Source organism: Vicia villosa, linkage group LG7 (assembly GCF_029867415.1).
Source record: "Vicia villosa cultivar HV-30 ecotype Madison, WI linkage group LG7, Vvil1.0, whole genome shotgun sequence".
In the NCBI taxonomy this organism is placed as follows: domain Eukaryota; kingdom Viridiplantae; phylum Streptophyta; class Magnoliopsida; order Fabales; family Fabaceae; genus Vicia; species Vicia villosa.
Genome location: NC_081186.1, coordinates 135395952 through 135409984, shown reverse-complemented (window position 1 = coordinate 135409984; position 14033 = coordinate 135395952). Strand labels below are relative to the sequence as shown.

The window sequence follows — 14033 nt, the reverse complement described above, 5'->3', positions numbered from 1 at the left end:
AACCAACGGAGTCCTCGGAGCCTGAATGACCAAGGGAGTACTCGGAGCACGAATGACCAAAGGAGTACTCAGATTCTTTGACACCTCAGCAGGATAGTAAGGTATCTCTAGAGTAGCCACATCCTCGACAGGAACGACCCTTTCCACTCTAAGAACACCTTCATCCATTAGTTTCTGGATTTCTTCTCTCAACCTGGTGCATTCCTCAGGGTTAGAGGAACATTGCAAACAGTAGTCATGTAGTTCACACAAAACCTTTTGTTGCATAAGATATTCTCTGACAACTGCTAGCGGCATCCTTACCTCATTAACATCACTTACTAGGATCTGATCATCACATGACTCAATAGCATTGGTCGCACCAGCATGAGGAGGCATATGATTATTCTGCACATTAGGACCAGTAGGGGCGAACGAGATAAGTTTGTCATCAAGGAGATCCTGAACTTTGTACTTTAATGCTCTACACTTTTCAATAGTATGGCCCGGGGCCCCTGAATGAAATTCACATCGAGCATTAACATCATAACCAGGAGGGAGAGGACTAGGTGGAGGTCCAAGTTCACGGAGTTGTACCAATTGACCGGCAAGCAACTGGGGGAGAAGCTGAGCATACGGCATGGGAACCGGATCTATACGCCTGTCAGGGTATCTTTGCCTCTGTGGACCTCTCTGACCTTGAGGCTTAGGATTCTGTTGGCGATTCTGAGGAGCAGCAGCCGGTTGTTGTGGCACGAAAGGCTGTTGAGGTGCCATCCAAGGTTGCGGGAGAGCAGCAGCATATGCCTGAGGGACATATGGACCAGGAACAGCATAAGGCACCGGATAATAAGGAGGTGGAACAGCAGAATATGCGGGAGCTCGGCCTTGATCAACAGAAGCGGTGCTAGTCTCACCTTCCCTCTTCTTCACAAACCCAGAATACGGCTTCTTACCATTACCATTAGAACTGCTAGGAGTAGCGACATCTTGAATAGTACCAGCTTTAACACAGTTTTCAACCCGTTCACCAATGATGACCACATCTGAGAAGGACGGAGAAGTATTACTAACCATGTGCTGAAGATACGGCCCCTTCAGAGTCCCCATGAACAGATCAATCAACTCACGGTCGAGAAGAGGAGGTTGAACTCGAGCAGCAAGTTCACGCCACCTCTGGGCGTACTCCTTAAAAGACTCGTCAGGCTTCCTTGACATATTTTGTAGCTGGGCACGACTAGGAGCCATAGCTGTATTGTAGTGGTATTGTTTCAAGAAGGCGTCGACAAGTTGTCCCCAAGTACTGACATTAGACCTCTCAAGTTTCATGTACCACTCCAACGGGGCTCCAGTGAGACTATCCTGAAAGAAGTGCATCAGTAGTGGTTCATTCTCAGCATGAGCGGCCATCTTACGGCAATAGGAACGAAGGTGAGTCTCTGGGCAGGTGACTCCTTTATACTTATCAAAGTCTGGCACCTTGAACTTCGGGGGGATCACAATCCCAGGTACCAAGCATAGAGCAGCAGTGTTGAAACTCGAAGTTTTAGCAACCTCAACAGCCTTAAGACGTTCTTCAAGAGCTTGGTACATCTTAGCAGTCTCGGTCAACTCAGCAGTAAGATCATGTTCAAGATCAATAACCTCATGGTGGTCATCGACTACTTTTGCTATTCCCTCAACAGGAATCTCTTTAGTTTTTACTCCCCCATCAGCAGAGTTGGTAGGAGTATCTTTGACCATCCCAGCGACGCTCTTTCGCAGCTCTTCTTGTCCTTGGACAACGACATGGAGAGTCTCCATAAGTTGGATCATTCTTTCCCCCATAACATCCATATCCCTACGGAGGGCGGCTTGATTCTGTTCAAATTGATCCATGATTCTTTCGTTGCTCCTGGTGCGGTAAGGATGTAAGAAAGTCAGCTTCGTCGTCGGAAAAGAAATCTGTTCTGAAAGGGACCCCAATTAGTGTCTTGTATAATAACCTGAAAAATGCAATGTGACAATGTGAATGTATGAGTGCATGTGTGCATATGATGTGTTGTGTCATTTTCAGGGTATCCAAAGTAAGATTGATAGTCAAGAACAAATAACAACGTGACGAGAGAGATATCAAGTGAAAACGGAAAGCAATTCATTTCAATCATAATAGCTCCCTAAGGCGAGTAGGTTCAAACACAAATAACAATGTTTCAATATAAAGAGCAATAGAGATCCCATCCAACAAATCTGGTGGTGATCTACAAACAAATTCAATTATCAATTCATCTCAATGTAGAACAAAGGCCCTCCTTGTCTGAAATGAGCGTCACTCCACTTCTTTGTTTCGTCAAATAGCTTCTTAGTCGTCTCCCGATCTCTTCCTTTGACAAGGCTTTGAATCACTTCATCCTTTCGAAATAACTGCGTGTCTAGATTCTTGCAGCAATCCCTAAGTTCGTCACACCCTTTGCATTCTGGGATATAGGTCTTCTCAAGTGCATTTGCTTCACTCATCATTTGATCTCTGAGCTTGACATTCTCTTCAGCTAGTCGGGCGGTGCGGAGGTGACTTCCTTTCAGTTGGGTCTCAACTGCTATTCTCTGAGTGGTCTCCTCTTCCAGTTTCTTCTTCATGGTCCTCAACTCATATTTGGTTTCTTTCTCCAGTCGGAGCTTATGGGCTTTTAAGTCTTCTTGGTACTCGCGTCTGAGCTTCTCTTTTTCTTCCTTTATAGCCTTTTCTATAACCTTTTGAGGGTCTTCAGTAGGAGCAACAACAGCTTTTCCTTCCTTTTCAGTTCTAACCCTCTTCCTGGCTTGAGAAGACTCTCCTTTGAGAGTTTTAAGTTCACGGGCAAGTTCATTCTTTGTCTGTTTAAGGAAATAGCGCTTCAAATCCATTTCTCTATCTTTCTCTTTCAGTCTCAAATTGGCGACGCGGACCTGGTCAAAACGTTCCCTTGATACCATAGTTTCTGATATCTTCGGAGGTTGTGCATACAAGAGAGGAACTTCCGGGAATGGTAACAAAAGTGTCTTGACTCTTTCCTTAACCCAATTGGTGTAGGGCTCCATGGCAATGGCATTCTTGGCTCCCAGAGTGGATCTCTCACCTATATGAATGTTATTCCAGGCCTTCCTGATTTCCTCAAGCGCTATAGGGTCATCTCCCTTTTCAAAGTATACGGATTGGTAAATCTCCCTATCCGAAGGCCCACTCTTCATGGTATAGCCCAACTGACGAAGAGCTAGAACTGGGTTGTAGTTAATACATCCTCTTGTCCCAATGAGCGGGACGTTACCAAAGTTTCCGCACCTAATAATGACTTCAGATATGCCTGTTCGGAATTGATACCATACGATGTCGTTTGCAGTGAGTCCCATGATTCTCTGAGACCATTTCTGAGTAGAGGTAACAAACGGACCACTAGCAGGCAAGTGAGATTTGAACCATTTATATAACAGTGGCAAGCAACCCCGAATAGCCCCTCTTTTACCATGCCGAGAGTGAATGGAATAATATGTGTTAGCCAATAGGGTGGGTATTGGATTCTTGTCCATAAATAGACATATAGCAGCCAAATCAACGAACTTGTGAATGTTGGGAAACATCACAATTCCATAGATCAGAGCGGCCAAAATAGCATTGAAAGCCTCCCATATTCCTTTGTCAGCAAATTCTTGAGCTTTTTCAACCAAGAAACTCATGTAGAAGCCATGAGTATCACCATTCTTCTTCCAGTTATCATGAACATCTCCCAAGCTCAAATAAAGAGCGTTGGCAATGTAATCCAACCTAGGTTTCTCCGGGACGCAAACAAAAGGCACTCTGTGTTGAATCTTGATGTCGAGGAGGTAAGAGTACTCTTCGAGAGTGGGAGCTAGCTGATAATCTGAAAATGTGAAACAACGGATATCTGGGTCGTAGAACTGAAGAAGAGTAGATAAGGCCCATTCGTCAACACGCGAGTACAGAAGAGATAATATGTTGCCATAGTTGTCACTGAACACTGTTTCATTATGACCAGTGACCAATTCACCCAATTGCCCCAATTGAACCATACCCTCGCGATGGAAAGTATAAGTGTGTGTGCGCCTTGTAGCTCCTTGATTGACGGTCACGTTGTTATCCATTCTTGACAGAGATTGATATTTTCTGGATACCCTGAAAAATGACATGCAAATGAGAATTAACTTTTTCTTTTCTTTCTTTTTTTTCCTTTTTTTTCTTTCTTTTTTTTTTTGTTTTGTTTTGTTTTTTTTTTTTTTTTTTGAAATTTAAACATGCTATGATGAAAATGATGCAGGTTGGGTCCCCACGACATAGAGGGACCAAGGCAATAATTCTGAGCAAGAAGATATCATAGGATCAAAGGTCCGGCATAGATCAGAGAACCAGAAGAACCATAATCATCGATAGAACCAAATAGTCATCAACAGAACCAAATAGTCACCAACGGTACCTGTCATGTATATCCCTCCCCACTCACGGGTGTAGTCTAGGTCAGGGTAGGTCAAAATGGCAACCAGCGTTATCAGTCCTCCTGAGGCACCAATGTTGTTGCATCTACATGCCAACAATGATACCCCATTTGGACCTCGACTGGGCGTGGGTCTCATGATCGCACTAGACAAGACCTGACATCTCATCGGCGTCATGACTATCCACTCTATCCTAGGTATCCTATGTGTCACTCTGGCCTGGGTATTGGGCCTTTTACCTCATAGAAACAATCCCACCCAACCTGCAAACAGTGAAAATATATGGTCCCGAAGGGGATCCCAATCCAGTCCAGATGCATGCGGAAAATAAACATGATATGCAAGCAGGAAAGTAAACAGGATATGCAAGCATATATACAAAATGAAAACACATAAACAAATAAATAAACACCCAATAAAAGAAACAAACAAAGGCTAGGATCGACTCGCTAAGGAATCCCCAGCAGAGTCGCCAGCTGTCGCACGCTCGCGAAAAATGAACAGAGTCGCCACCAATATATTTATCCCATAAAGGAAAGGAATATCAGATAACCTAGCAAAGGAAGGAACAGGGTCTTGCGACCAGAGAATCTAGGTGCGGGAGTCGGTTACGCGAGGGGAAGGTGCTAGCACCCCTCACGCCCATCGTACTCGATGGTATCCACCTATGTTTGTTTCTATCTAAAGGGTGTATAACTATGTCTATGTCTAAATGCGAATGAATGCAGAATGTAGGGAAAATAAAGAATTGTACTCGCACGGGCCCTACCCCGCTGCCTACGTATCCTTTTCAGGAATCAGAGTTACCGTAGCTCGGCTAAAGATTTTCTGTTTGTTTTTGTGTTTTTTAGTTGGGCGGAGTTAACGCTCGCGCTCTTGCATAAGGGGACAGCCTAGGATGCAATGGAGCGGAGATAACAATGCCCTTAAGAAAAGAAGAAAAAGAGAGATTGGTTTGTGTCTTTTAGGGTAATTCCATGATGACGAGAACCCACTACAAGGTCTCGCATAACTTCCTTACTTTGTGTTAAATCTGACCATTTATTAGTGTTTTTTGAAGTGTTTTTGGTTGGTGTTTTTTAAGGGGATTTAATTTGTGACTTAGATCATACCAAAAAGAGTTTTTGTTTGTTTTTGAATATTTAGAGAACGCACATCGAGGCCTACGCCACAATCGTTTCTCTAAATAACGGTTAAGAAATACATCGAGGCTTCACACCTCAATCATTTCTTCTCCGCTAAGTAAAAGAGATACAAAAAGGAGTTTTTTTTATGAATATTTAGAGAATGCACATCGAGGCCTACGCCACAATCGTTTCTCTAAATAACGGTTAAGAAATACACCGAGGCTTCACACCTCAATCATTTCTTCTCCGTTAAGTAGGAAAGAACATACATCGAGGCCTACGCCTCAATCATTTCTTTCCTACCCTGAAATAAAGCAACGGTATGATCTTCATCGATTTTTATTAAGTATTTTAAAAGTTGAAAAGAAAAAGAAAATGAAAAGGGAACTATTCCTAAATTCTAATCTAAGTTGTTTACAAGGGAAATCTAAATCTAATGCTAACATGGAAGGTTTGATTGAAATTCTATCCAAAATTACTTACAAAAAGAATCAAAGCAAAAATACAAGTACACTATGAAAGAAATGGTTTATTAAAAGTATGGAAACGACTTCAAAAAAATGACAAAAATCAAGACAACTATTTACGCATTCTAAAATACTCAAGGATATTTTTTATACATTTTTATGTGTGTTAAAAAGGATTTATGAAACAAAGGTTAAAAGAAAACAAAAATTAAAATAAAAACTAAACTCTAAACTGCAGGGGGGTGCCACAGTAATTTCTAATGAACTAATATTATGTACAAGCAAAACTGGGCCTGCAAACAGGGGGTGGGATAAGCAGAAGCGTCAGGTCCAGACATACAGGCATGTGATAGCACAAGTAATTAGGGTGTTAGATCAGTAAAAGAGAAATAGGCCCAGGTACCAATTGATCCGTGACCCAAATAGGAGTAAAACAACACTTATTCAACTTTTATTTCATTTGTTTTTTTGTTATCATGTGGAATATTATGGCTACGGTTCTTTATATAATATGTGACATAGAATTGAAATGGAACGTGCATCAACTGGTCACACTATATCTAAGTCAGAAAAGACAAAATCCATCCATGAACCAATCATACGCTGCCACCACCTGAACTAATCATTTGAATATTAACAAAATAACAATTGAGTGGGAAATGGGGCCAGTAAGATCATGCCACGTAGGAGAGCGGAAAAGAAACAAATGAAACTCACAGACGCCGGAGAGCCACCTCCGGTCGTCTTCCCCGATGGTACTCACGATGGCGGCTGCGCATTTTTCTCAGAAACTCAAAAAGCCAATGCCTTTCGACTCGATTTTTTATGCTGATTATGAATCTGGTCTTAGATCTTCCTAAAGATATCTCTAATGTCTGATCCGAGGCCATTCTAAAAACCCTAAGTTCATCAACCTCATTAAAATCCAACTTAAATCTTAGCAGTGTGTTCATGATCAATCATTGAATTCAAACAAGTGATTCAGGCAAGTAAATACACACAATAACACGCAGACAAGATTCAACCATGGAAATCAAAATCTCACGCACAGAACCACATTGAGCATGTTACTATATGCTTCATCAACTAGTCTACATATGCTGAAAATTTCAAGAAACTTACTTGTTCGAAGCTTGGATCTTAGAGGCGAAGAAAACCTTGAGATGTAGTAGTAATCACAAACTCAGTCCTCCACTCTTGGAACCTTGCAGAAGAAAGAGACGTGATGGTGAAGCCTTCGATCTTGACTCACACAAGTAATGATGATGATGATGTTGTTCAGAATTTGAGACTTGAGGAGATTACGAAGATGAATGAGGTTGCTTCAATGGTGGTGATGAAGGTTCAGTTATGGAAGCATGGTAGTAGAAAAGTTTGTTAGAGAATGTAACAAACTTTCTCTTGGAAGGTGAATGAAGAGAAAGAGAAGAGAGAGAACGAGAGAGAAAGATTGAGGAGAGAGTTTTGAAAGTGAGGAAAAATGAGAGTGTCCTCGTGAGTTTGTGAAGGGAGTATCCTTTTATTGTGTGAGGGTGCATGAGAGTGTATGGTGTAGTGTGAGTGTAGCATAGTGTTTCCACAAACTTAATGAGCACGTTTGGGATAGATGGAGTAAGTCTTTGAGTGAGCTTTCACGTGACAGTCTTTGTGCATGGCTACTTATAGTAATTGCATACACACTAACTCCTCCTGTGTTAAGAGCAAGTTGCTTAAGTTCATGACTTTACACCCACATAACTTCTTCTCTAGATCTTCATTCAATTCGAGTCTAGGATCATTGTAATAAGGTGATGGGAGTGAAAGATTATGGTGTTGATAAGTTCTTGAGATAGGGCTTGTAACACTTTTAAAAATGATTGGAAACATAGTGATACACCTTGGTACCTTCTTCACGCGCGTGACCTGCCCTAAATGCATGATATTGGCAAAAACAAGATTGTGTTGAGGCTGGCCTTTGCGTCTTCTGATCTTCGTCCACACATGCTCAATGATCACCATCTATGGCTCATTAGAAAGAAGACATGGCAAGGAATAGATACATACCACATTTGAATCAAGTGGATGTTTCTACTTCTTTAAAACTGGTCGCAAAGATAGCCCACCACATGTTTGTATAAATGTTGCGCGCGTGACTTATTTCTTGGCCTGGCTAAATGCATAACATGGGCTTTGCGAGGACACCACTTTGGGGACTCATAAATGATTCGTTACTCACTCAATTGACTTGGTCGTTGGCTTGTTGAATAGAAGACATGGAGGGGATTAGAATGAGACCAAGCTTACATTCATAGCACAAATTTAGAGCTCAAGAGACGGCTTCCAATTTGGCACGCCATGTGTTTGATTCAATGCTTACGCGTGTCCAGAAATTTGCCCAGCTTTAATGACTTGATTCAAATGAAAAACCTCAACTTCACACCTTAATAGATCTTCAACCAAGCTTCAGATGAAAACACTTTCAACTAGAGAATTGTAGAATGCCATGATCTGAACATTTTTGATGTTGGGAATTTTCTCAAATAAGGCCTTTTGACACGTGTAAATCAGGGCTGAAGTGGACTATTCATCATGTTTTTAAGAGCCAAATATTTTTCTAAGTATGAAAACCTTCCATTTTTAACCATATTTCCCAAAATGGAAACTTTGACCAATTCTCCCTGATTTTATTATTCCTTTGACTTTTCTCGACTATTTTTCCACCAGGGGTCAATATTTGGACAATTCTTCTGATTTTGACCCAAAAGTCAACTCTCTGATTTTCCTGACTATTGGTGGAATTCTTGATTAAATATTCTCCTAATTAAATCCAGTCAGATGAATAATTCTCATTGATCAGTGTGAAAGTTTCTTACTCCTATAACCAATCCCTGATTTAATTTTGACCAGAAATTCAACTGGTTGACTTTGGTCAAAGAAGCCCTGATTAAAGCGATCAGACAAATTCCCAAGCTTGCACATCCTCACCAATACTCTGAACTGAGGGGAACCCTAATTTCGAGGGGTCTTGAGCATGAGAATAGCACTCCGCATTGGGTTTTAAACCCTTCTTTCTGATCAAGTACCAATGACATGAATGTATGTAATGACATGACCTAGATGGATGTATGCTTATGGATTGTAAACCAGATAAATAAGGGTAGGACAAATTTGGGGTATGACAAAAGTCAAAGAGAGTCTTGAAGTCTCCGAGCAGAACAGGATATTGAGGTCTCTAGACCATAATTTCCCTGCAAGGGTTAGCTTCCATTTCAGCAGCAAGTCTTACTTCTTCCAATTCATCCACAAACTGCTTCTCCTCAACAGCAACACAATTTCTGAGAGGATGGTAGTATATACCATTATCACCCTCCAGAAGGTAACCAGGGTAACCAGGGGCAGCAGCCACTAGTCTCTTCTGTACTCCCATTGCTCCTACTTGAAAATCCTGGCGAAAGCTTCTCCAGAGATTTCTTGTAGAAACATCATCCAGACCATTTAGGAAGGCATCCTTCAGAAGGTCTAAACTGCTAATCACCTCATGTCTGAACGGTTCCAGGTAGGCATAGGGTTTAGGTTCAGGTGGATTGAAGGTGAATTTGTAGTCAGGGTAGAGAAGGCAGTAGGGTTTGGATTTTCTGATAGGTAAGGGATGGGATAAAGAAGGTGGAGGTGCGGTGGATGAGGAAGAAGGAACATCGGATAGAATGATTGATGTGGATGGAGTATCAGAAAATATAGGTTGTGAAGAGGATGGAGTATTTATGAAGGGGATTGGTGAGAAAGATTTATCAGAAGGAGTTGGGGGAAGAATACTTAGAGGTGTGAGGTTTAGAATGGGAGTGGAAAGAGATGATGGAGAAGGATTTGGTATAGTGAAGTTGATTTTTGGTTCAGAAGGAGGTGATTGGGTAGAAGGTTTAGGAACAAAAGGAGGTGGAGTAAAAACATGCCTGGTGACGGATTCAGAAGAAGCATATGTAGATCTGGTGGTGCGAAAAGAGTCTCTGATCCTTTTATCCCTGTATTCAAGAGAGTACACCTTGTCAGGATCATAGGTGACCCTCAGCTTCTTGGCTTTCTTAGCCTCATCTTCTCGGGCCTTTCTTTTTTAGCCTTGCCTGTTGTTCCTTCTGATCCTTCTTCAGAAGATCAGCTTTAGACAGAAGTACTCTGCCACGGATCCAAGCAGGATCAATATCTGATTGCTTCCTAACACAATCTTCCAGGTAAAGCTTGACAACCTGATGAAGTTCTTTATGAAACAAACAGACAAAACCTTCAACAGCAACTCTTCTTGACAGAATGTCAGGAAAGCTTGTGCACACAGAAGATACATTCTGGATGAGCTCTAGTCTGAACAAATCCACACCATTGAAGATGGGACCCTGAACTACTCCAAGAAAATGGGACGCATCAAGTGTTCTGATGGAGTCCAGCAATTTGCTTTCAATCAGAATGTCTGAAATCATTCTTCCGAAAGGAATAGTTTTTCTAGGAATATGAGGGTACTTCGCCCTTTCATCTTCTCTTGATTCAACTATAGAAGTCTTCAGATTCTCAAATAGAATGTGAGAGATGTTGAGTTCTATCTTTCTGCCAATGCAGAAGAGAGTGTACTTGTGATCCGGACTGATGTAGGCGGAGGGAGAGAACATCTTCTTTCTGTGGTGAAGAGAACCCAGAATAATCTCAGCCCATACTTGATAAAACGGCCTCAAAGTGCCCGTTTTATGAGAATCAGCTCCGAAGGCAAGAGAGATTTGATTTTCAACTTGATTCCAGTTAACCGTTCCAGGTCGAAAGCCGGACCAACCTTCTTCATCATTCAGATTGTACAGCTTCCTGATGAGCTTTTCAGTAATAACCACTTCATGCCCTAGCACAAAGGAAATTATAGCAGTTGGGGTAACCGTTGCATGTACCCAGAAGTCCTTCACAAGTTCAGGATAAATTGGTCCAACCAATCTATCAAGATATTTCGACCATCCTTGCTCAAATATTCTGACATCACACAGAAAACCATTTGCTCTAAGGTTGTCGAAGTCTACAGCAGATTCACAAAGAACTTCCAGCTCGTCCATGGGAATCATGCATGTTTTCAAAGGAGCATACCCATATTTGCGTAGAAGAATCTGTGTAGAAGTGAGACTTTCTGCTGGGTTTGATGAACTTGAAGATGAGTTCATGATGATTATGCTTTGAGATCAAATCAGAAACTAGGGTTTGAAAAGGAATGCAACGAAAGAGATACACAAAAGAAAGAGAGAGAGAGAAAAAAAAGAAATGAAGATGAAGCGGGTTATTTAAACGATTTGAAAAAAGAAATTAAAATAAAGAGAAAAGAAATTTTTTGAAAGAAATTGATTGCAAGAAAAAGACATCATTATGCATTCAATGAGAAATGACATTAGGAGAGAGAACGTGGTAAATGAAATGATTTACCACAGTTACCTAGGTCGGCGTCTATTCAACTGCACGCTTGTACTGACTGTACGGACACACGTTCATTTTCAGATACTCATAGATGACAGCTGTGTTGTTTTGAAAAGACTGTACATCTTCTGATTCTTATCACTACTTCTGATAGTCATTCTTTAGAAATGATCTTGTTCTGATAGGATCATCTTTCTTCCCAAGGATCACATCTTCTGAATGAGCTGATGCAAGTCTGGGTGATCTTCTGACTGTTGGCTCTTCAGAAATCCTGAGATTCTCTAAAGATGCAACAACTTGATCTTCTGATCCATTGCTTCTGAGACTACCAGCTTCTGCAGCTTTGCTTCTTGGTTCTACAGCTTCTGATATGACAATATCTATATCTGCAAAATTCTCAAACTGCTTTGGCTTTTCAAGACCAAGCTTATCATCAAACCTGATATTGATTGATTCTTCTACAACCAATGTTTCAGTATTGTATACTCTGTAGCCTTTTGAGCGTTCAGAATATCCAAGAAGAAAACACTTTTGTGCTTTAGAATCAAACTTACCAAGATGATCTTTAGTATTCAGAATAAAACATACACATCCAAAAGGATGGAAATATGAAATGTTGGGCTTTCTGTTCTTCCACAATTCATAAGGAGTCTTATTTAGAATAGGTCTGATAGAGATTCTATTCTGAATGTAACATGCAGTGTTTATTGCTTCTGCCCAGAAATGCTTAGCCATATTGGTTTCATTGATCATGGTTCTGGCCATTTCTTGTAGAGTCCTATTCTTTCGCTCTACAACTCCATTATTTGTGGAGTTCTAGGGCAAGAGAAATCATGGACAATACCATTTTCTTTGAAGAACTCCTCAAAGAATCTGTTCTCAAATTCGCCACCATGATCACTTCTGACCTTAATGATCTCGCACTCCTTCTCAGATTGGATCTGAGTGCAGAATTCAAAGAACACTAAATGAGACTCATCCTTGTGTTTTAAGAACTTTACCCATGTCCAGTGGCTATAATCATCAACGATGACTAATCCATATTTCTTCCCTCTGACAGATGCTGTTTTGACTGGGCCAAACAGATCAATGTGCAAGAGTTCTAACGGCCTTGAGGTAGACACAACATTCTTAGACTTGAATGCAGGTTTGGAGAACTTGCCCTTCTGACATGCTTCACAAAGAGCATCTGATTTGTATTTCAGATTTGGGAGTCCTCTGACCAGATTTAGTTTGTTAATCTGAGAAATCTTTCTCAAACTAGCATGTCCTAATCTTCTGTGCCAGACCCATTGCTCTTCAGAAACAGACATAAGACAAGTCACCTTCTGCTTCTCAAGATCAGAAAGATCAATCTTATAAATGTTGTTCTTTCTCTTGCCTGTAAATAGGATTGAGCCATCCTTCTGACTTACAGCCTTGCAAGACTTTTGATTGAAGATTATATCATAACCATTGTCACTTAATTGACTTATGGACAATAAGTTATGCGTTAATCCTTCTACAAGAAGTACATTAGTTATGGAAGGAGAGTTACCAAGACTTATGGTTCCAGAGCCAATGATTTTGCCCTTCTGATCTCCTCCAAACTTGACTTCTCCACCTAGTTTAAGCACCAGGTCTTGGAATGTAGACCTTCTTCCCGTCATGTGTCGCGAGCACCCAGAGTCCAGGTACCATGACATTTTGCTTTTTGTCCTCTTTGCAGCCAAGGATATCTGCAACAGAAATTATCTTCTCCTTAGGTACCCATAATTTCTTGGGTCCTTTCTTGTTAGTTCTCCTCAAGTTCTGATTGAACTTGGGTTTAGCATAATATTTAACAGGAGGAACAGCATGATATTCTTTAGGTTTGTCAGCATGATATTTCTTAGGATGTGTCACATGCTTCTTGGTGTGAACAGTGTTAAAGCTCTGTGCATGTGAGGTGAGCCTAATATCATGTGCATGGCCATATTTGAACTGATCATACAATGGCTTGTATGTGATCTTCAGATCATCAATAGGTTCAAATTTATGTGAGGTATCACCCTCATAGCCAAAGCCAAACCTTCTGTTTCCAGAAACACCATATATAATAGAAGCGAGATGACTTCTGCCAATACTTCTAGATAAGAACTTTCTGAAGCTCGAGTCATATTCTTTCAGAATATGATTGAGACTTGGAATGGATTTCTCTGTTTCAGAAGGAGATCCACTATCTTTGGATAGATTTAAAACTTTTTCCTTCAGTTCAGAGTTTTCCACTTCCAGCTTCTTAGTTTCAAATTCAAACTGCTTCTTCAGCTTTTTGTATTTGATACTAAGATGAGCCTTGAGTTCCAGAAGTTCTGTTAAACTGGAAACTAACTCTTATCTAGATAGTTCAGAAAATACCTCTTCAGAATCTGATTCTGATGTAGATTCTGATCCATCATCTTCTGTAGCCATCAGCGCGAAGTTGGCTTGCTCTCCTTCAGAGTCTGATTCTGATTCTGATTCAGAATCATCCCATGCTGCCATAGGACCTTTCTTCTTATGAAACTTCTTGGGATTCTCCTTCTGAAGTTTTGGACATTCATTCTTGAAGTGTCGAGGCTCATTG

General features: G+C 40.9%; 1 protein-coding gene across 1 annotated transcript; it reads right to left on the bottom strand.

Annotated features, from left to right (window-relative positions):
• Positions 1 to 2122: 2122 nt before the first annotated feature.
• On the bottom strand, positions 2123 to 4095 carry LOC131620236 (uncharacterized). Its single transcript, XM_058891237.1, has 2 exons — positions 2663 to 4095; positions 2123 to 2219 (listed from the first exon to the last, which is right to left on the bottom strand). The coding sequence occupies exons 1-2, from the start codon at positions 4093 to 4095 to the stop codon at positions 2123 to 2125; spliced, it is 1530 nt and encodes a 509-aa protein (XP_058747220.1).
• Positions 4096 to 14033: the final 9938 nt, after the last annotated feature.